The following is a 21,509-nucleotide window of genomic DNA, read 5'->3' on the forward strand; positions in this document are numbered from 1 at the left end:
ATGGCAGATTGGTTGACAGTCTATTTAATAATAAGCTGGAATCCTGGATCCTTTCACTTACTCCACACATTGTGATTAACCTACCTTCCCCAACCGGATAGAGACTGGAGGTTTTCACCTCTGGAGAAGGTAAAATAAATGGTGAAAAGCAGCGTTCATGGGGAAAGAACAGGATATACTTTTAAAGTACATTAAAAAAACAAAAAGAGCTACTGAAAATAAAAAAATATGATAATAGAAACAACTCAACAGACATAATAGGAGACAGTTGAGAAAACTCTCCCGGGAAGCAACAAATAAATAGATAAAAGAGATAGGACAGAAAATGAAAAAATAAGTCCTTGTCTGTTTCAGCTCCAACAGAAACGCCATAGATTTCTGGCTTACAAATAAATTTCCCACCATTCAGGAGGTTTAGAAGTCTAAGATCAAGGCACCGGCAGATTCCGTGTCTGCTCAGGACAGGCTCCCTAATTCTCAGACTGCCTCCTTCTCAGTGAACCTCACACGGGAGAAGGGAGACACTTTGTCTCTTGATCTCCCATGAGGGCACCATTTTATCCTTGAGGACTGTGCTCTCACGACTTAATCACCTTCCAAATGCTCCACCTTCAAACACAAACTTAAAAATTAAAAGGTGAACACCACCTTGTGTGAAAGGATAGAGGCATTTTGTTCCTTTGTCAGACATCTGCCTAGGCTATAGAATTGCCACTCTGTGCCTTTCCTTCCTGAGTTGGGGAAAGTACCGTATTTTTCAGACTATAAGACGCACTCCCCCCCCCAAATTTGGGAGGAAATGGGGGTGCGTCTTATAGTCCGAATGTAGCTTACCTGGTTCGCTGGGGGGCAGGGGGACAGTGGAGTGGAGTCACAGGAGGCGGGAGCAGGAAGCCAGCGGCAGCAGGAGTGGGGCGATGCCGTGGACCCTGGGCTGGGAGGATGGGGTATCCCCGTGGTGCAAAGCAAGGGAGGCAGGAGCGGAGTCTTCACTGCGGCATACTATGGTGCTAGGGAGGAGGGTACAGGCAGTGCAGGCACGTTAGGAGAAGAAAGCCTGTGGTGCCCGTACGTGCCTCTGTCACATGACTGGTGTGTCCCCCCTATTAACTTTAACATAGGCAAATTCCACTGCAGGATCACCTGTCAATGTGGCCCTGCAACTGTTGCAAAACTACAACTCCCATCATGCTTGGACATGTTGGGATGATGGGAGCTGTAATTTGGCAACAGGTTGTGCAAAACTGTTGTCCCCATATAAGAGTGTTGCACAACCTGTGGCCCTCAAGCAGCAGATCCCCCCATAACAGTGTCAGCTGCAGATCTCCCCATAACAGTGTGTCACCCACTGATGTTCTCAGCTACAGTGCCCCCATAACTATGTAGGACACAGTGCTGATAGTTCTGCCATTGCTATATTTTGTGGTAGAAACATATGACAGAGGACTGTAGTCTCCTGCTGAATCTACCATAATTGTGGAAAGATGTCAAAGCAGAAAAGGATTTCTGCTTTAAAGGATGTTGTTAAATATTTTGCCATGTTTTTTGCTTCAAAATTTTTTTCCCATTTTCCTCCTCTAAAGCCCAGGTGCTTCTTATAGTCCGAAAGTATGGTAAGTTCGGAGCTGAAAGGAGAGGAGGCAACCAAGCGGAGCAGCCAGCAGCACTGGCATGCCAGGATACAAGGGCAGCCTGGTGTGTAGTTTTCTAGCTGTCATGAAGAATCACCACAGGTATAGTGGCTTAAAACAAATTTATAGTTCCATAGGTCAGCAGTCTGACACTGGTCTCAGTGAGCTGAAATCAAGGTGTCACTAGGTCTACCTTCCCTTTGGAAGCTCTAGGAAAAAAATCCATTACTTTGCCTTTACCAACTTCCAGAGGTCACCCACATTCCTTGGCTCATCGCTCTTTTTCCATCCTCAAAGCCAATAAGGGTTGGTTGAGTCCTTTTCACATCATACCACTCTGACCTAATCTTTTGCCTCCCTCATTTACTTTTTTTTAAAGCATCTTAAGCAAGACACTTTCTTTTCGGGGTTTTTTTTTTTGATATTTTATTTTTTAGAGAGAGGGAAAGGGAAAGAGAGAAAGAGAGGGAGAGAAACATCAATGTGTAGTTGCCCCTCATATGCACCCAACTGGGGACCTGGTCCACAACCCAGGCATGTGCTCTGAGTAGGAATTGAACCAGTGACCCTTTGGTTTGCAGGCCCACGCTCAATACACTGAGCTACACTAGCCAGGCCCCTCATTTACTTTTAAGGGCTCCTCTGATTACATTGGATCTGCCTGGGTAAACCAGGATAATCTCTTATTTAAAGTGAACTGATTAGCAACCTCAATTCTGTCTGTGAATTTAATTCTCCTTTGCCATATAACAGGAGATATTTATAGCTTCCAAGGATTAGGATGTGGAGATCTTTGAAGGGACCATTAGTCCGCCCTACACATCTAGGGAAGCAATGGACAAATGCAAAGGTAGCTGGGCTTCAGTTTTCTTATCAAAGATAGAAAACTGGCAAGAACCAATCAGAATGGGATTTTGTCATCATATAGATAAGTGAGGAGATATTTGACACTATTTTATGATATCTCTACCCCAAGCCTAGAGGAGTCAGAACTTTTAGAAGATTTAGGAATGGGAATCCGCTAAGAATACAATGCCATCAAGCTACTTGAGTCTAGCTGTCCCTGGAGATGAAGAAGAGCTTTGAATCCATACAATATGGAGATTGGAGACTTGATTGCACTTTTAATAAACAAAGTGTCTGGAAAATTTGCAGACTTTTACCAAGATGCAGTAAAAAATGGGAAGAGTAGTTTACAACATAGTGACTGTTGAGGAAAGTCTGTGAAAGATTCAACTTTCTCATATTTTTAATTCTATAAGTCTATATTCTTCAATAACCTGCTATAAGTAGATGAAAACCTGAAAAGTCAGTTCAATTCGTATGTAACCTAGATTACATTAGCTATGGGAGTACAACAGAGAGGAAGGAACACAATGCCCATTAGCGGAGCTAAAGAAACATGCTCTTTCCTCAGACTCTTTACTTACTTCCAGCAATAGGTCTTTTTAAAACTATATTCTTACTGTAAAATGAAGGAAATGAGGCTCAAGTTAAAAGTGGTAAAATTATTTTTCATTTTCTAAACAGTGATGGAATAACTGGTACTGTTATAAATATAAGCAATGAGTTCATGCCTTCAAGATCTCAAAGAATATAAATGTAATCAACATTTTTCTAGGCAAAAGGAAGCAGGAAAGAATCAGAGAAATGATTTTTTTTTATAATACGAACTATTGACTTGCTGTCATATTCAGTCCTTTCAGTCTTATTCATCCACCGTCTCCAACTTCCTACGGAAGCCATCAGGGATGCAGTAACATCTCAAAGATTGATGGAGGGTATGGATTCACATTTTGTGATCTGACTCAACTCGGACAGTGGAGATTTACCTGTTTTTCCCTGAAAGACTTTAAAATCACTTTTAACATTCAGAACCAAAGAAAAGGTAGCAAAACTATTATCAATCCAGTATGCAATCATAAAACAGTATATTCTGTTGACTTTTAGTTTCTTTATAGCTTTTTATTTTATACTCTTATTCTCTCTCTCCCCCCCTCATCTTGCTTTCTGTTTTTACCCTGTGTAGATGACATCTCTATCACCCATATTTGCTTCTCCTTTCCTTATAGGCATATTGGAAAGCCAATGGGTTGAAAGGAAAGTGATATATGTCCTATCTGTGCAAAGATGTTTAAGTTTACAGTACAAGACCCACCAGTACTCTCTTCCCCTGAAATTGTGAAAAAATGCATGTTGAGAAAGAGAAGCCAAAAGCATAAAACAGCCTGGATTCAAGGCAGCTGCCCTGGTAATTCACTTGAACCCTAAACAAGCTCCAAGGGAGGAAGAAACAAATTTTTGTCTGGTCAAGTCACAGATATTTTCATTTTCTTGGTTACTGCAGTATAAACTTACCGGCTAGGATAGGTCCTAGCCCATCCTGATTGTTAGACTCACTTTGCATTACCTTTTCTTCCCCATTTGGGTTTTTGTTATCTTACTGTGCCCTCATCTTTAGGTGCTTCTTCATGTTATTAAATATGCTTGATTAATCTTCAATTTTTAATTTTCCAAGTATACAAGTATATACCTATAAAGATGTATAGACATTAATGCTATGAAGAACCAGTTTCATTGAAATACAAATCCAGCAAAAATTTTGTCAATTCAGTTTGAACCACAGGTGCTAACTAGGGGACTGGGTAAGCACTCGGCCACTCACTGTTACCTGAGAAAGAGCCCTTTCTACGACTAACGAAATTCACGGTGTGTTTATGAAAAGAGCATACACACTGGGATCAGAGAAACTGTTTTTAATTCCAATTCTCCCAGCCCAAGTTCACTGACTCTGAGTAATGCTAAACTCTTTCTGCCTTGGGAAACATCTGTAAACTGGGAAGATGATATATCTAATTTGGGTTTGGGTGTGATTAAAAATAACAATGTAAAAACATTTGGCACAGAGTTGATAGTCAATAAAGGATAAATGCTATTATTATGTTCTGTTTTCCTGATAAGATTTTGAAGATTATCAGGTGCTGGAGGCTTCAGGGAAGAAAACAAGGGTCCCAATAGTGTCCCTTTGTTCTCCAGCCTCCATGTCTCTTTCTGCTCAACAATCCTATATTGATTTCCCAAATCTTTGGGAGATAGTTCCAGAATATATCTAGTTAGGTAACTGAAGAGAAACACAAGTCAGTGTTCTCCTCAGGCTAACAATAATATTATTTGGGCAGACGGCACACTTGAATTCCTGGAATGATGTTTATTCCTCTCATCACACACTGTTCATGTAACTGCAGTTTGTCATGCAACAAACTTTGTAAAATGCACTACGTATCAGGAAAGCAACATAGGGACACGTTTCGCACAATGTAAGGCACCTGGTCTGAGTTTGGCAGGGGATTAGTTGGGGTAGAATCTCTTAAATATCTTCAGGAAGATGCAGTACTGGTTAATAATTAAGTATATGGATCACACCCCAGGGCTGTCACTTACAACTTGTATGACTGATTAAAGCATTTTTGCCCAAGTTTTCTTATAATATTGGGAAGGTAGCAATGTTACTGACATCATAGTTTTGCCAGAGGATTAAACAATTATATACAATATCTTTAGAACAATATTTGGAACCAATATGTACCATGTAAGTGTGGCTGGCTATAATCACTGTTATGAATAGAAGAAGGTATAGTAGAGAGTCAATAATTAGTTTTCTAAAACTTTGGTTTGTACAAGCTTCTCAATGTAGTTATATTCTTTCTTATGAGAATAATGAGAGAATCCTCTAGGGTTGTAGAACATTCTCTGCTTCCATTCTTATTTTAAGGAACAGGAGAAGCTGTCTAGAAATAATGTATGTGAAAGTAGATGCTTAGAGAGATTTTGTCCAATGGCAAATTTCAGGGGTTTGCAACAGCCCCAAAATATAGAAGCTTCATAGGTCTCAGAATTTTATATAATTGAAGGTCACATACCACTGCTGGAAACCTCAGGGAAAGATTGAAGTCCCCAGGCCTGACTGGTTCTCCACTTGAATGGAATCTGTGGAGTTAACTGTGAAGAAAGAGGAAAGACTAAGATTACAGTAGGTGGTAATGTGCTGGAGGTATTCTAGGCTGACTGGCCACACTGTCAGATGAAGAACAACAAAAACTGAGTTCTAAGTCAAGGATAATGTATTATGAGCAGTTTAAGTCTCTTATTATAAAAGCCAGCCTGTAAAGCAAGAGAAAGGGGATGCCTCCATAGTCAGAGGGTGTAAGTTAGGGTCCAGGAACTGATAGGGAAACGTCAAGGCTGCAGCTTGGTGCATTGCATAGCTCTCAGGAAACTTACTATATACAGGCAACAGAGGCAGCTAGCCCTATTGTTTTGACAGTTGGGCTTTTTCAATAAGTTAGTTCATATATTTAAATATTTATTAATCATTGAGTATATGCCAGACCCATTGATCATCTAAAGAAATAATGATAGATACAGGGTAGAATTTAAGAGTAAACTGTAGGGTTTGGTGACTAATTAGATGGGGCTGATGAGAAAGAAGAGGCCAAGAAGACTTCTCAGGTTTTGTAGACCATAGAAAGCACTAGTTTGGGAGGAAAAATGAGGTTTTAGTTTCAGGTGCACTGCACTTGCAATACCATTGGATGGGATTTTTAAAAATCTTTTAAAGATTACTATTAAGGGAAAAAGGAAGGCAGAAAGCTACTGTTAGCTCTTTGAGAGAAATTGGAAGGTGAGAAAGTAGAGATGATTATAATCTATTCTTTTTTTTAAAGATTTATTTATTTATTTATTTTTACACAGTATGGAAGGGGAAAAAGAGAGGGAAACATCACTGAGTGGTTGCCTCTTGAGCACCCCCTACTGGGGACCTGGCTTGCAACCCCAGCATGTGCCTTAACTGGTGATCCAACCAGTGACTCTTTGGTTCACAGGCCAGCACTCAATCCACTGAGCCTCACCAGCCAGGACAATTAAAATCTGTTCTTACAGAACATTTGAAGACACACCTGGTTGGTACTATAACTATAATGAGATATGCAGTAAAAAATAAGACTTTTTAATGGAAAATATTTAATAGTTTGGTGATAAGAATAAATTGGGAGAGAGAGATTCAAAGAAATGATAGATCATTGACTATAGAAGAGTCAGTGCATTCAGATCAACCTTGGAAGAAGGAGCATTTAGTGAAAACAAGTAAACAAACAAAAAACCCAAAACCACTATCTAGGATAGGAGGAAAGCAGAAATTCTTTCTACAAGTAAAAGGGAGATATTTTATTTCTGGGTCCCTAAGGTCAAATGGAAGTCATTATAGAGAGATAATTTTAATATTTAGGCTAAAAATAAAGGTGAACATAGTAGTTTCTAATGTGAAAGTATAATGGATCATCTAGAGTGGTTGTATGTCATTTTTGATTGGGGCAGGCAAGAAACAGCTAAATGATTAGTTATGAGAAATGTTGACGCATTTGAAATACAGTGGCTCATTTCAATGACTGGGACTAATGCTGATTCTCTGATTTTCAGAACTTGTTTTACACATACTTTCCACTCTAGCACTATCCTGGATAGTTTCTGAAGGCCTAGAGAGCAGGCAAATATTGATTTTTAAATTACACTTTTAAAAAGACTTTAGATCCTTGTGTTTGCCTTTGTTAAGAGAGGAAAAAGAATATTTCTCCTTTACATGGCAAGAAAATGGAAGTAGCAATAAACCTAAATTTGGCCATATGAATCTTTGAAATGCAATGCAATTTGAGGATACATTCCCTTGGAATTTATCTGAATAATGGAGTTCAGATCACAGTTGTTGGGAGGAAAGAAAACTATGAAAATTTGTAATAGAGATGGTGGTGGAGTGGGGAGAAGGGGGCAAGATGTATAGATGTTAAAATATAAGTCAATAGCTTATGACCAGCACAGTGTAAAATAGGAATCACGTCTCCCACTCTAAAGAATACACTTCTCTTAAAACAACTGACATCATCATATTATAACCAACAATGAACAACATAGCACACAATTGATTTACATGAGATCCTCAACTAAAAGTTCCCACTATAGAGACTAATTAATTCACTTTGGATAATACTTTTAATCTTTAGAAGCAATCACTAATGCTGGTTCCTATTTGCTGGTGTGTACTCCATATTAGATATTTATTTGAGAAAAATTTCTCTGATATTGAGTATGGACTAAAAAGTAGAAAGACACTCTGTAAGAAAGCAGGTACAATATTCCTTTTCAAAGTATATTTTATTCATTATGCTATTACAGTTGTCATGTTTTTTTCCTCCCCTTTATTCCCCTCTGCCTTCTGCCCCCTCCTCAGCATTCCCCTACCTTAGTTCATGTCCACGGTTTGTACATATAAGTTCTTTGGCTTCTCCATTTCCCATACTATTCTTAACCTCCCCCTATTTTATACCAACCATTTGTACTTCTTATTCTCTGTAAACTTTCCCCCATACAATCTCCCCCTCCCCCTCCCCACTGATAACCCCCCATGTGATCTCCATTTCTGTGATTCTGTTCTTATTCTAGTTGTTTGCTTAGTTCATTTTTGTTGTTGTTTTGTTTTTTAGGTTCAGCTGTTGATAGTTTTGAGTTTGTTGTCATTTTACTGTTCATATATTTGATCTTCTTCTTTTTTTTAGATAAGTCCCTTTGACATTTCATACAACAAGGGCTTGTTGATGATGAACTCCTTTAAACTGACCTTGTCTGGGAAGCACTTTATCTGCCCTTCCATTCTAAATGATAGCTTTGCTGGATAGAGTAATCTTCGATGTATGTTCTTGCCTTTCATGACTTTGAAAACTTCTTTCTAGCCCATTCTTGGCTGTAAGGTTTCTTTTGAGAAATCAGCTGACAGTCTTATGGGAACTCCTTTGTAGGTAACTATCTCCTTTTCTCTTGCTGCTTTTAAGATACTCTCCTTATCTTTAATCTTGGGTAATGTGATTATGATGTGCCTTGGTGTATTCTTCTTTGGGTCTAACTTCTTTGGGACTCTCTGAGCTTCCTGGACTTCCTGGAAGTCTATTTCCTTTGCCACATTGGGGAAGTTCTCCTTCATTATTTTTTTCAAATAAGTTTTCCATTTCTTCCTCTTCCTCTTTTTCTGGCACCCCTATGATACAGATGTTGGAATGTTTAAAGTTGTCCTGGAGGTTCCTGAGCTTCTCCTCATTTTTTTTGGATTCTTGTCTCATCATTCTGTTCTGGTCAAATGTTTATTTCTTCCTTCTGTTCCAAATTGTTGATCTGAATTCCGGTTTCCTTTGCTTCACTATTGGTTCCCTGTACATTTTTCTTTATTTCACCTTGCATAGCCTTCACTTTTCCTCTATTTTGCAGTGATACTCAACTATTTCTGTGAGCATCCTGATTACCAGAGTTTTGAAGTCTGCATCTGATAGGTTGTTTATATCTTTGTCACTTAGTTCTTTTTCTGGAGTTTTGATCTGTTCTTTCATTTGGGCCATATTTCTTTGTCTCAGCACAGCTGTTATGTAGTAAGGGGTGGGGCCTTAGGTATTGGCCTGGGTGATGTAACCCCCATCCATATATGTGGGGGAGGGGTCCAAGAGGGAACAATGTGGCTTACACTGCTCTTGTCTGGCTTACAGTCATTTCCACTGCTACCCACAAGCAAATTGACCACTTCTAGTGCTGACTCCTGGGCAAGTGGTTTTGTGTATGTTCTAGGACCCTGTGGGTCCATACAATGAACTCTCCTTTGAGGCTCCAATTTTCTCCCACCACTGCAACCCTTACTGGTTTTTACTGCTGGAGGTTTTGAGGCTTTATTTCCCCGCACTGTAACCCTGGGTTGTGCAGTCTGTCTCACTCCCCAGTCGTTCTTCCTCATTATCTACATGCAAATGTGGGACCACCTGGCCTGCCTTCCTGCTTGTCCTCTCTCTCCTGGCTGCCTGTCTCTGCCCCTCCTACCTGTCTGAATGAATGGTTCTTCTTTATCTCCTGGTTGTTGGACTTCCATACAGTTTGATTTTTCTGGAAGTTCTCGTTATTTTTAGTTTTTAAATTTACTGTTGTCCTCCTTTCGGTTGTGTCAGGAGGCAAAGTGTATCTACCTATGCCTCCATCCTGGCCAGAAGTAGCAAGTACAATATTCTATCCAAGAGGGAAAGAGCCAGTAACAAGGTGAGTGGGGATGGATGGAGAGAAGAAAGTTGTATCTGAGAATAAACCTTTTCAAAATCAACAGCAACTTTTCAAAGGAAACAATCTGGATCTTCCATGGATTATTTTTAAGTATAATAATATGAAGTTGTTCTTAATGATCACTAACTCCTTTTCTAAATGATCATAAATCACACTGTTAATAAAATATTCTGGAATCAACAAAGATTCTTTGATAAATTCAAGAAGCCACCAAAAGAAAATGGCCTGAAATATGGTTGGTGAAGTAGCTTAAACCAATCCAACTACTTTGCCTAGAAGGTAATTTTAGTTTATAGATATAGATGTGGGTATATAGACTTCAATACATACATATAGAAAGAGAAAAAAAGAAAAAAGGGAGAACAATAAAGGTAAAATATTAACAATTGGAGAATTGTAGTTCAGTATAGGTTCATCGATTGCAACAAATGTACCTCTCTGGTGCCGGCCACGGACTGTGGAGGGGGCTATACATGTCTAGGGGGACAGGAAGTACATGGAAACTCTTCCTACCCGCTGCTCAGCTTTGCCATGAACCTAAAACTGCCTCAACAAATAAAGTCTATTAAAAAAATAAAAATCATTTTTAAATGAGTTAACCAAATTAAAAGTTTAGTTCACGATAAAGGGAGGTTCAAGATGACTTTTAATACCCTTAATTTTAAACATACACAAAAATGGGCTTATTCACAATACAAAGGAATATTTCCAAAGAAAGGTAGCATTAGAACAAATCAAATATTTAAGAAGACACTTAAGATCCTTGCTGCAATGACACATTTCTTTTTTTGAGAGAAAAAATGAAAATTCAAGCAATATTCATCCACAAATAATTGCCAAAGTTTATGATTTTTTCTAACCACTGTTTTAAATAGAAAATACACAAAAATGTATAATCAGATTATTCTACTAATACACAGAGGAAGAATTATTCTATCATATTATACCAAATGTTCCTGACATGGAAAAAATGGATCCTACCTTTTTGTGTTCTTTTATACAGTTTTAATGACTAAATTATGTACATTGCATATAAGAAACTTAAATTACTTTATAGTGGGTCATGATAATGTACTAAAGGCTGAGTATGTAAGTTGCTGTGGTTTATTCTTAGTTATCCCTTCTTCAGATAGACTCAAGTGCCACATCGCACTTTGTTCCGGATCTGTCAGTGAGGATCCTCCCACCTATTTTACGCCGGATATTGTGAAAAGGCAGTAATATGCCATCTAGCTAAACTCCTGAGGGTCATTAGTAACAAAGATATAAAACTCAGTCAGGTTCCTTCCTATCTGCTTTTTAGGTAGAAAGTTACTAGTAGGACAAATCCAAATAAGAGGTTTGACTATGTTGCAGAAAGTAAAATTACTCAAGCCTTTTCTGAAATTTCACTACACGATTATTGAATACAGCCCTGGCCAATGTGGTTCAGTTGGTTGGAGAGTCATCCGTAGACAGAAAGGTCATGGATTCTATTTCTGGTCAGGGCACATACTCAGGTTGTATGTTTGATCCCAGTCTGTTGGGGAATGTAGAAGACAATAAATCAATGTTTCTCTTTCACATCAGTATTTTTTACATCAATGTTTCTCTCTCTCTCTCTCTAATGAAAAAATACCCTTGACTGAGGACATTTTTTGTCCTTGGCTAAGGATTAAAAAAAAAAAAAGAAAGAAAAACATTTGTTTAAAAAAAAAAGAATACTGGATATATCCCATTGTGTTAATAGTATATGAGCAAAATTTGTAGGGTGCAAAACACAAGATAAATCTATCCTCTAAATCTAAAATATTGGTTTCCAGTAAAATCATATCTGCTTCTAACAAACCTCTAATAATCTCAAAAACAAATTTTACTTCTAAAGAAATAACGATTATATTCTCGAACTTTAAATATTAAATTGATCCAACTTAATTATTTCAGTTCAAATATATTTGTCAATGACAATGGATAAAAATAAGAATAGTATATGTGAGCAAAACAGGAACAACTTATTATTGTCAAAGTATAAGTAGATGTTTTATGCGCCCCTCAATTCCATGTTTTATTCAGTGACTATACAATATTCCATAGTTCTGAGCCACACAGATTCTGCAAAGAAAACACCCTCCTTCTTCTTTCTACTTCTATCTTTATTCATAATAGGGATGCTTTGTAAATAATTTGTAGAGTAAGAAAACTTATGGGAGACCACAAATGACTAGCCCTGACATCAGACAATTCCCAGACCCCCCAAAGTGTGATGGTCAGGTTTATCAAATAAAAATACAGGAAACCCAGTTAAACTTAAACTTCAGATAAACAAAGAACTTTTTAAAAATATATAAATATGTGCCAATGTTGGCTGGGAGTTCACTAAAAATTAATTTGTTAATAGAAATTATTCATTATATTAAAAATTTATTCCTTAAGTTTATTCATTAAATGTAGTGCATCAAAGTGCACTGACATCATTCTACACTGAAAATTACCCACTGCTCATCTGAAATTCCAGTTTAACTAAGCATCTTCTCTTTTATCTGGAAATCTTTATCAAAGAAAGATATTTTGTAATCACAATGCTTTTATCTCCTTTTAGACTGCATGTTCCTTTACGGTAGTGAAGGAGAGGCACATACTTGAATGGTCAGCCCCCAAAGAAATGCATGATATATAATGTACACGTGATCTGTTGAATAAAAAAATGAATGTAAAGGCTGAATTTTAAAGAACTGATATAGATAGGTGGGTGGATGGATGGATACATAGATGGATGGATAGAGATATTTACTCTATGGCTTATTTTGTTAGCATAGTTCAACAAAATAATTATTACCAGTACCGACAAAGAGTGAAGCCAGAGTTCCAGCCCTACCAGGGTTACCTCTTTGGCAACTGGTATGAGCAACAGCACAGATATTATCCTCTTTTGGCTACAGCTGTGGCTATGCAGTGGATGGAAATGGACATAACCTTCTTTCTGCATGTGAGACCTCTGAATGCCTGCTGAAATTTTGGTTACACTTGAGTTAACCACAGATATGGCTGAAAACCAAGATGAAGACTTACTAGAAGGAATTAGGAATATTTAGGAATTCAACAAAGAGTTTATGTTAAAAAGCAAAGGACTCTATGACTCTTTCATAAATTGCGATTGGCATACTCTGCATAAGTTTCATTCTAAAATCCAGGATGATAAGTCCCCCCAAACCAAGATGTTCATTAAGCTACCCAGCTATCATGTTAATTGTATCCTATTTATTTTTATTTTTTAAAGATTTTATTTATTTATTTTTAGAGACAGGGGAAGGGAGGGAGAAAGAGAGGGAAACATCAATGTGTGGTTGCCTCTCGTGCGCCCCCTACTGGGGGCATGGCCTGCAACCCAGGCATGTTCCCTGACTGGGAATCAAACCAGCAACCCTTTGCTTCACAGTCCGGTGCTCAATCCACTGAGCCACACCAGCCAGGGCTTTTTTTATTTTTGAAAAAACTGAAGTATTTTCCCAGGGATGTACTGAACTCTGTATGTAAATACAAACTTCCAGGACTTAAATGTGATGGACATGATAGAGTATAATGTAAATAAACTTTACCAGTATACACCCCATATATGTATATATTTAACATTATAGACTATAAAATATATGTCTAGAATATATACCAGATATATAAATATGTATTTATAAACATAAATATATAAAATATATACAGGTCTATATTGATCTCTTTAGATAACTATCAATTGATCTATATATGGATAAATAGATAGTTATTTCCACTCAGATTCTGATGTGGTTTTACAGGTTTATAACTTGAAATCACAATAACTAATGAACATTAACCAGGCAACACATCTCAGAAATAACCATGACCCCAATAAGATTGTGAAATGTTAGATACAATATGCTTTTGATGTTTCTGCCTTTATGGTGCCTTCTCTTCTCCAACACCTGGGATGTTTCAATGACTGACTTTTCAAAGACCTGAACCACCTGAGCCTCCCACTCCATCACCCTCCCCAAGACCATCAGATCCACATTGGCTGGTTCTCCAAGTCAGCTTTCCAGTGCTGTTACTCAGTCTCATAGAATTGGCTGCTGTCCTCTCCATACAAATCTCAATAGCGACTTGACAACTCTCTCAAGATGGCTTCTATGCCTTCCTAGAAGAACGACAATAATTCTAACTGAGAACTGAATTAGCAGAGACTACAGAATCTACCTGCCCTTTTTACCAGGGTAACCTTGATTTCAACAGTGCCATTGTTTTGTGATCAAACTCAAAGAGTGACTAGTAATGGGACTTTTTGGCCAAGTAGGAGGAGAGGTAGGGTGATTGTTGTTATTGTTGAATTATTCTGTCAGGGTAGTCAGGTAGATCTGTTAGTTAAGACCTTATGGAACACCATACATGCCCCTGAGCAAAACTAGCTTCTAAACAGTTGAAATTCTTGGAAGTTTCTTCTGTGGTTCCCTCTTGCTTAGTATTTCATGTATAGGTTCCTGTGCTAGTAATCAATGTTTCCCATAGCCTGACCCCAATTAATCCCCTCAAATTTAATTCACACTGTTTTTATAGCACATGACTCTGCTTCTTTCATTCTTGCCCCACTTTTTGACATCAATTTTTTTCCATCTAGTCCTTCTCAATTAACTACACATCTTTAGAAAACCTCCTCTGCCTACTCCAGTCCATATTATACAGATCCCCTAACCTCACAGTGCATTTCTAGTTTATATACACACTTCTGGCTGTGTTGGAATTTTTTTTTGTCAGTGGAAACTGAGCAATCAACCCCCATTATAATTCTTCTCAAAGTTGCAGTATTTCTGTTTTATTCATGGGAAGAATAAGATCAAGATTCAATTTCTTACTATTTATAGGAATTCCTGAATAAACATTCTAAATCGATTTGAAAGTTATTCCATGATTACAATCAATTCTTGAAGCAATAGCAAATAGCATCACTGGCTCTCCACATTTAACCTGCGGTTCAAAGGCTGTGGATACTAGTGAGGCCAGGTGGTAACACTAGAAATACATTCAGAACCCAATTTTTGTATGCAATAAATTTCTTTAAAAATTTAAAACTAAAATACTATTTTTGAGGCAAGAACAGGACACAGGAGCACACACTGTACAGATAACCTACATCAACTGGTTGCTAAGAATACAGGCGATAAATCCAGAACTCGATTTTCCGTGTCTTGGAATGGACTTCTAAAAGGCTCCAAATTCGGTCTCATGTAAGTAGAAGAAAATGTTCTCATTTAAAGAATATGTAAATGAAAATCTTTGAAAAGTGCATGAATTTTCAGGGCGTTGAATTATCTTTTCATTTAGGCTTCAATTTAATTCAACAAACATTTAGGGGACTTCCTGGCTCTTTCCGCCTCTGTGTGAGGAGCTGGGTTATAACAATAAATAAGGCAAACTCGCTGCCATCACGGCGCTCACAGTGTAGATACGGACAGAAACTAGGACGTACAGCGTGGCATTTCCAGCTGAGGCTGCAGAAGGCGTGCGCTACATCTCTTTTGTTATCCTTCAATTAAGCAATTAAAAACCTTCCCGTGCGACCCATTGTAGAGTTGAAAGTTCCCCACGCCGCTGTACAGAGCAGGACAATTTGATTGGAGTTTGGGGAAGAGCAGGGTCTGACCGGCCACCCAATCAGGGCCGGAGATTATTTGCGTTTAACGGAGTCTGGAACGACTTCGGTGAATTGGAAAATGGAAAGAAAAGGGAAAGGGGCACTCAGTTTACCCAGGTGTCCCCACCACTTTCTGATTGGATCCACTAAGCATCGCAGAGAGGACAACGATAAAATGAAAAACACTTCCACGAGTGAACCCCAAAGGTCAGTCTGTGGCTGTGAGAGACACGCTCTGGCCTCCTCTCTTCCAAAGGGATGAAGGAGCCTTAATGAAGAGTCTTCTGCTCAAAGGTTCTAAACCCCAGCAGGTTCCATTAACTCCTGGACAGGAAAGCCTCTGGTCACTGCCGGGGAGAGTGCTATTGCCCAGTGAATCGCTACGCCGTACCCTTAGCGCTAGCCGCGCCCTTCCGGTCCTGGCGCGCGCGACTCGGGTTGGCAGCTCGCTCGCCGGGCTCGGCGCGCGCTAAGCCCCGCCCCCGCCCCGCCCCGCCCCGCCTCTGTCCCCGCCCCCGTCGTGCCCAGCTGCGCGCACCGGCCCTCGGAGCGCGCACCCGCCACTCAGGCGCCGCTGCGCTCCGAGCGCTGAGACCGCGGTCGCGGTAGCCAGCGAAGGGGACAGGCGACTCCCGGCTGCCCGCTGACATGCGCCTCGGCTAGTGGCTCCCGTTCCCACGACCACCACTGCGGGTCCTTCTCTCGATTAATATTCTTTCTCTCTCTCTCTCACACACACACACACACACACACACACACACACACCCCGCACACACACAATCTGACATCAGTCTATACATTGGAGGAGAAAGCATTTCCTTTGCTCCCTCTCCCTCTGCACCCCCAGAAGTGAACAGTCGTGGGAACCCCTGGGACCGTCTGGAAATGTTAATCCTGGCGCGCTTCCTCGCTTGCATTCAGCTCCTCTGTGTTTGCCGTCTGGGTGAGTGATGAAACCTCGGTGGGTTTTCCTCTCAGGATTGTTTGGGACAGGGGCGGGGGGACTTCAGAGCGTTAGATACTTGCTGACGCCGCTGCCATCTAACAAGGAGGAAAAAGGGACGGTGAACTGGGACCCCACGGGGTCGGCGGCGGCACACGGGTGTCAGCAGCGTGGGAGAATGCACCTCCTCCAACACCTTCTGTCTGCCCGCGGGGATTCGTGCTCCCACGGGAATAGGAGAGAGGTTGGGCAATCGCCGTCCCTGTCCCCACGGCTCCTCTCCTCTTTTACAAAGAGTGGAAAGAGCCTGTTCAGTACACATAAGAAGATAAATACAAATAGAAATACAACCAGAAATACAACCATGGAACCATGGTGTGGGGCTCCATACATCGCGTTTTTCTAAGTTCATGCTACTGATATTATCGGTTGAATGAAAAATACACGTGCCTGATGCTAATTACACGCACATGCACACAGCGCCTGAAAGGAGGTAACGGGAACAAGCACCAACCTGACTTTTCAGTGTGTTTTAGTACTTTTAATTTAGTCACATTCAAGTCTGGGCAGTTACTTTAAAAACAAAGTTTCAATCAGAATTTCTGTCAACGTTCTGATACTGGTGCCAAAGTCAGAAGCTACAGGTTGATGTGTTTATATTCATGGATTCATCTTTTGGCCACCACCTTTCAGGTCACACATTTAATACTGAAATTGCAGTCAGAAATAGCCAGTTAGAATATTTACCTGGGATACAGGTTCATGTTCTGATCATTTTCCAGAAGAATTTTAAGATTGATTTTTGCATTTTATTAAAGAAATGTCTTTCTTTCCCTTTAGGAAGTTTTGCTATTATGATGGAATATAATCGGTTTGGTGGCAGACACCTGAAAGTTAGCAAATGTACCTCCATTTATGAGTACACGTACTCTTTTCAGCTAGAGGATAACAGTATTTTTAAATTTTAGATTCTTCATAATAAAGTAGATATTTATGCAATAGATAATAGATGGTGCTGCTGTTGGCACACTAACCTTTACGAAAAGAAATCATTTTTATATTCTAACTAATTAGAATTGCATTGCAAACATGGTGGTAATTACCAATAGTCCCCCAGATACATGGACATAATTTAAGTTCCAGAAGCTTTATGGAAGTACTCAAGGGTGATGTGATGCACACAGTGACATTTACAACTTGCAGAGGACTCTGGCTCCGGTTTTCTCTAAAATCATACAGATTTTGATTCTGGAGAGGGGAAGACATTCTTTGAAAGAGTTGTGGTCATCAGACGCACACCTGTTGAATTTACATTTCCATTGTAGATCTGTTTTAACAACAAATCCAGACCTCCTTGGTGCTTAGATTATTATTTAAAATAAATCTCATTGTAGTTTGGAAATAAGTCAGGGAATACTGCTTTGTATGCCTTCTGAACCACATGCTCTGAGTATATTGCGAATTTTTTTTTTAAAAATTGAGGTATAATTTGCATGGCATACAATTCATCTTTTTAAAATGTACAATTCAGTAGTTCCTGGTGTTTTCACAAAATTGTGCAACCATCACCACTAATTACAGAACATTTTAATCACCCCCCAAATAAACTCCACTAACAATCAATCCTCATTCTCTTGACCCCAGCCCTGGCAACCACCAGTCTACTTTTTTTTTTCTATAGATTCGCCTATCCTGAGCAATTCATACAATGCATGGTCTTTGGTGTCTGGCTTTGTTCACCCAGCATAATGTTTTCAAGATTCATCCATGTTGCAGCCTGTATCAGCACTTCATTCTTTTTTGTGGCTGATTGACATTTCATTCCAATATGCCACATCTTGCAAATTCTCAATAAAGCATTACTTATAGCTTGTTGTTTTTGGTTATTTAGATTTTAGTTTATTGGACATTAATGCTTTGATGGTGCTTTGAAAATTTAACTGTAAAAGATTAAATTGCTTGCTTAAGCACATCACAAGTTTATGTGATGATACTGAATATATTAGAACTAAAAATCTGTGGGGGTGGTAGTTTTTTTGTTGTTGTTTGTTTGTTTTTGAGACTGGCAGGTAACTACTTTTTTATCCTTTTCCCAATTTTACAAAGTTGGCCTTTTACAGTGTTACCTACAGGCTGACATAGGAGCCTTGGAAACCTCAAATAGGATGAGTATCTTGATCTTAGGTAGCACATTTTGAAAAACCAAGATGCATTATCTAGAAGTGAAAAATCCAGCTTCTACTTCAATTATCTTTCCCTCAACATCTACTCTAGTATTCGTGGATGTGTTCATTACTACTCTTCAGTGTCCTCAGGCCAACGAGACGTTCCAAGGTATCCTGACTTAATATTATTTTTAAAAATCACATGAGTAACAACATTTAATGCCATTTAGCTGAAGGACATTCTTAATAAGAGAGGAAGAAATTAAAGATGACTGACTCCAAGATAATTCCCTAAGTGAATTTGGACCTTCTCTAAAATAATTGAGAGGTTTTCTACAAGGTGGAGAACTAATGGAACGACTGTATGACTCTAATTATTATTTAATCTTGACCCACTGAACAGGTAATGGGAACAACTGCAGTGGCTTTCCTGTAAGAAGGCTTAACTATGAGTCATAGAGGGGAGGTAGGTGTTTCAAGAGTTTTAAGGGATAGTTTCGTTCAACTACTGAGAATTCAGGATCTTTGGATTGAGTTATATGTCACCCTGCAAGGTACACAAAATTTAAATGTTTAAATATTCTTGTTAAGTATGTAATAAATCAAATTTTGAACTTTTGTTATATCTTACTGCTTTAAGGGCCACATTAACTACAAATTATACCCAATTCCTCTGCAAGAATTAATTGCTTAGTTTATTCTGAATGTAGAATTGGTGGAACTAAGTATGTTGTGACTTCCAGCTTCATCTATTTAAACTCCAAAAACAAAGTTTAACCAGAAATAGAAAATATTTATGACCTTCCCCCAAAAATAACTAGTTTCCACTTAGAAAATTAATTACTTTTGTGTTGCAGAGTAGCAATTTTTTTATTTCATCTCTCCATTTTATGTAGACTGTGCTTGCTCCATTCAGGGAAATTTGCCAGGATAAACTATTTTATTGATGAATTCATTTATGCTTTCATGTCTGCACTAGAAGTTTGGAAATTTGCTTAAAATTTCATGTTGTGGGAATTTTGCTTCTGGCAAAAATTCCGTTTTCTCTGGAAGCATGAGCTGTGTTTTCCCATTCCTCTTTCTCTAAAGAGATTGGAATTATGTCCAACCTGGTAACTTTGCTTGAGCACCCATTTGCCAACTTTTGAGACTGTAGAATGGAAATGGAATCCCTGATTCAGGACCAGAGGACTTCAAAGGAAAGCCTGGATTAAGAAGATGAGCTTGTTTTATTTCCATATACCATCCATAAGGCGTTTGCTGGGTGCAGTGCTGAAATGTGTGTGTGTGTGTGTGTGTGTGTGTATTTTTTCTCATTTCGCTCTCTCCAAATCCCTTTGAGGTAGGTGTTTTCATTTTACACATTTTACAGCAGAGGAAACTGAGGTACAGAAAACTGAGGTACAGAGAAGTCAACTGACTTAACAGCGCAAAGCCTGTCTCAGCCTATATGTCCCTTGTGACTTCCAAGCAACAGCCTTTTCTCCTTTCATTCCCAGGAGGTCACTTTGCTATTAGAATTTACTAGCTGGGTTCATATGTTGCTTTCTGCGAATCTCCATTCAGGACTCTTCCTACGCGTTCCCATATGGCAAAAGTCCAGCAGTTTCTTCCAATATCCCAAACCCCACTGGTTTTTACAGCCAGAGGTAACTGGGATTTGTCTTCCCAGTGCTGGAACCTGGTGTTGCGTGACCTGGGGCTGGGATTGCTTGCCCCAAAGGTATCCCTCCTGTCTGTTCTGCTACTGCCTCTCCACCTGTCTCTGCCACTCTGCCTCGCCTACCTGTTTGGATGAATGTGTCTTCTTTAAATCCTTGGTTGTTGGACTTCATACAGCTCAATTTTGTGACAGTTCTGGCTGTTATTAGTCTTCAGATCTGGTTGTAATTCTTTCTGTGGTTGTGTGAGGAGGCAAAGCGTGTCTACTTATGCTTCCATCTTGACTGGAAGTCCAAATCTCACTTTTAAGATACTTCGTTTAGAACTAATTGAGAATAAGTCTTTCCCAAATATCTCTTAATGTGTTAAATATCTTAACTTTCAATTGTTTTTAACTTTTATTTTCTTACTGGAAGTAATCCCTAGCAGCAACTTCAGGTTACAAAAGAAAACCCATTTTTATCTGTGTTTGTAGTTGTTCAGAGACATATATAACATTCTGTATTATAGGGAAAAATTATTTTATAATATTGTACAGTCCTAAAACTCTTATATTTTAGAAGTGTGCTGTCCAATACCATAGCCACTAAGCCTATGTGGCCATTTAAGTTTAAATTTATTAAAATAAATTAATTCACTTCCTCAGTCACATTTTTTAGGTTGGTTGGCTTCCGCATGGGACAACACAGATACAGAAAATTTCCATCACTGCACAAAGTCTGTTGGACAGCACTGTTTTAGAGTCAAAAAGGCTGATAAAGTATTGCTAGTACTTTTTTTAAAAAGTCTTTAACCGAGGATATGTCTATTGATTTGAGCGAGAGAGAAGAAAAGAGAGAGAGAAAACATCAATGTGAGTGAGAAACATCCATCAGTGTCCTCCCACATGTACCCTGAACAGGATCGAACCCACAATCTATGTATGGGCCCTGTCCAGGAATCAAACCTGCAACTTTTTTTTGGTTACAGGATGATGCTCCAACTAACTGAGCCACCTGACCAGGGCACTGGTACTTTTTGACAGTACTGATTGATAGAATGGATAAAAAGTTGTCAACTCAACTAGAAAAACTTCTAAAGCCGTTAAAATTATTTGAAGTGTTGATGTATGTGTGTTACCATTGGTCTGTACTATATCAGCGATACAGAAATCACAGAGACATTCTAGGGGCCTTAGGTAGAGCATTAATAGATGAAGACAGTTCAGTGGCCACTTTGTGGCCTTTATGGACTAGTGTTGAAAGGGAGAGATTAGCCCTTAGTTCAGCAGTGAGTGCTCTGTTCCCACAGCACATTATCCGTGGTTTGTTTTATCCATGGAATATAAAATG

General features: G+C 39.0%; 1 protein-coding gene across 2 annotated transcripts in view; it reads left to right on the top strand.

Annotated features, from left to right (window-relative positions):
- The first annotated feature begins 15,967 nt into the window (after nucleotides 1–15,967).
- The window catches only part of PTPRZ1 (protein tyrosine phosphatase receptor type Z1), a 191,326-nt gene continuing 185,784 nt past the window's right edge, over nucleotides 15,968–21,509 (top strand). For both annotated transcript variants that reach the window (XM_045191159.3, XM_053926660.2), the window contains exon 1: nucleotides 15,968–16,351. In XM_045191159.3, coding sequence (XP_045047094.2) covers nucleotides 16,294–16,351 — 58 coding nt within the window. In that variant the 5' untranslated portion in view covers nucleotides 15,968–16,293. The remainder of the gene's footprint in view (nucleotides 16,352–21,509) is intronic.

This window comes from Desmodus rotundus, chromosome 6, assembly GCF_022682495.2.
Source record: "Desmodus rotundus isolate HL8 chromosome 6, HLdesRot8A.1, whole genome shotgun sequence".
NCBI classification, from domain to species: Eukaryota; Metazoa; Chordata; class Mammalia; order Chiroptera; family Phyllostomidae; genus Desmodus; species Desmodus rotundus.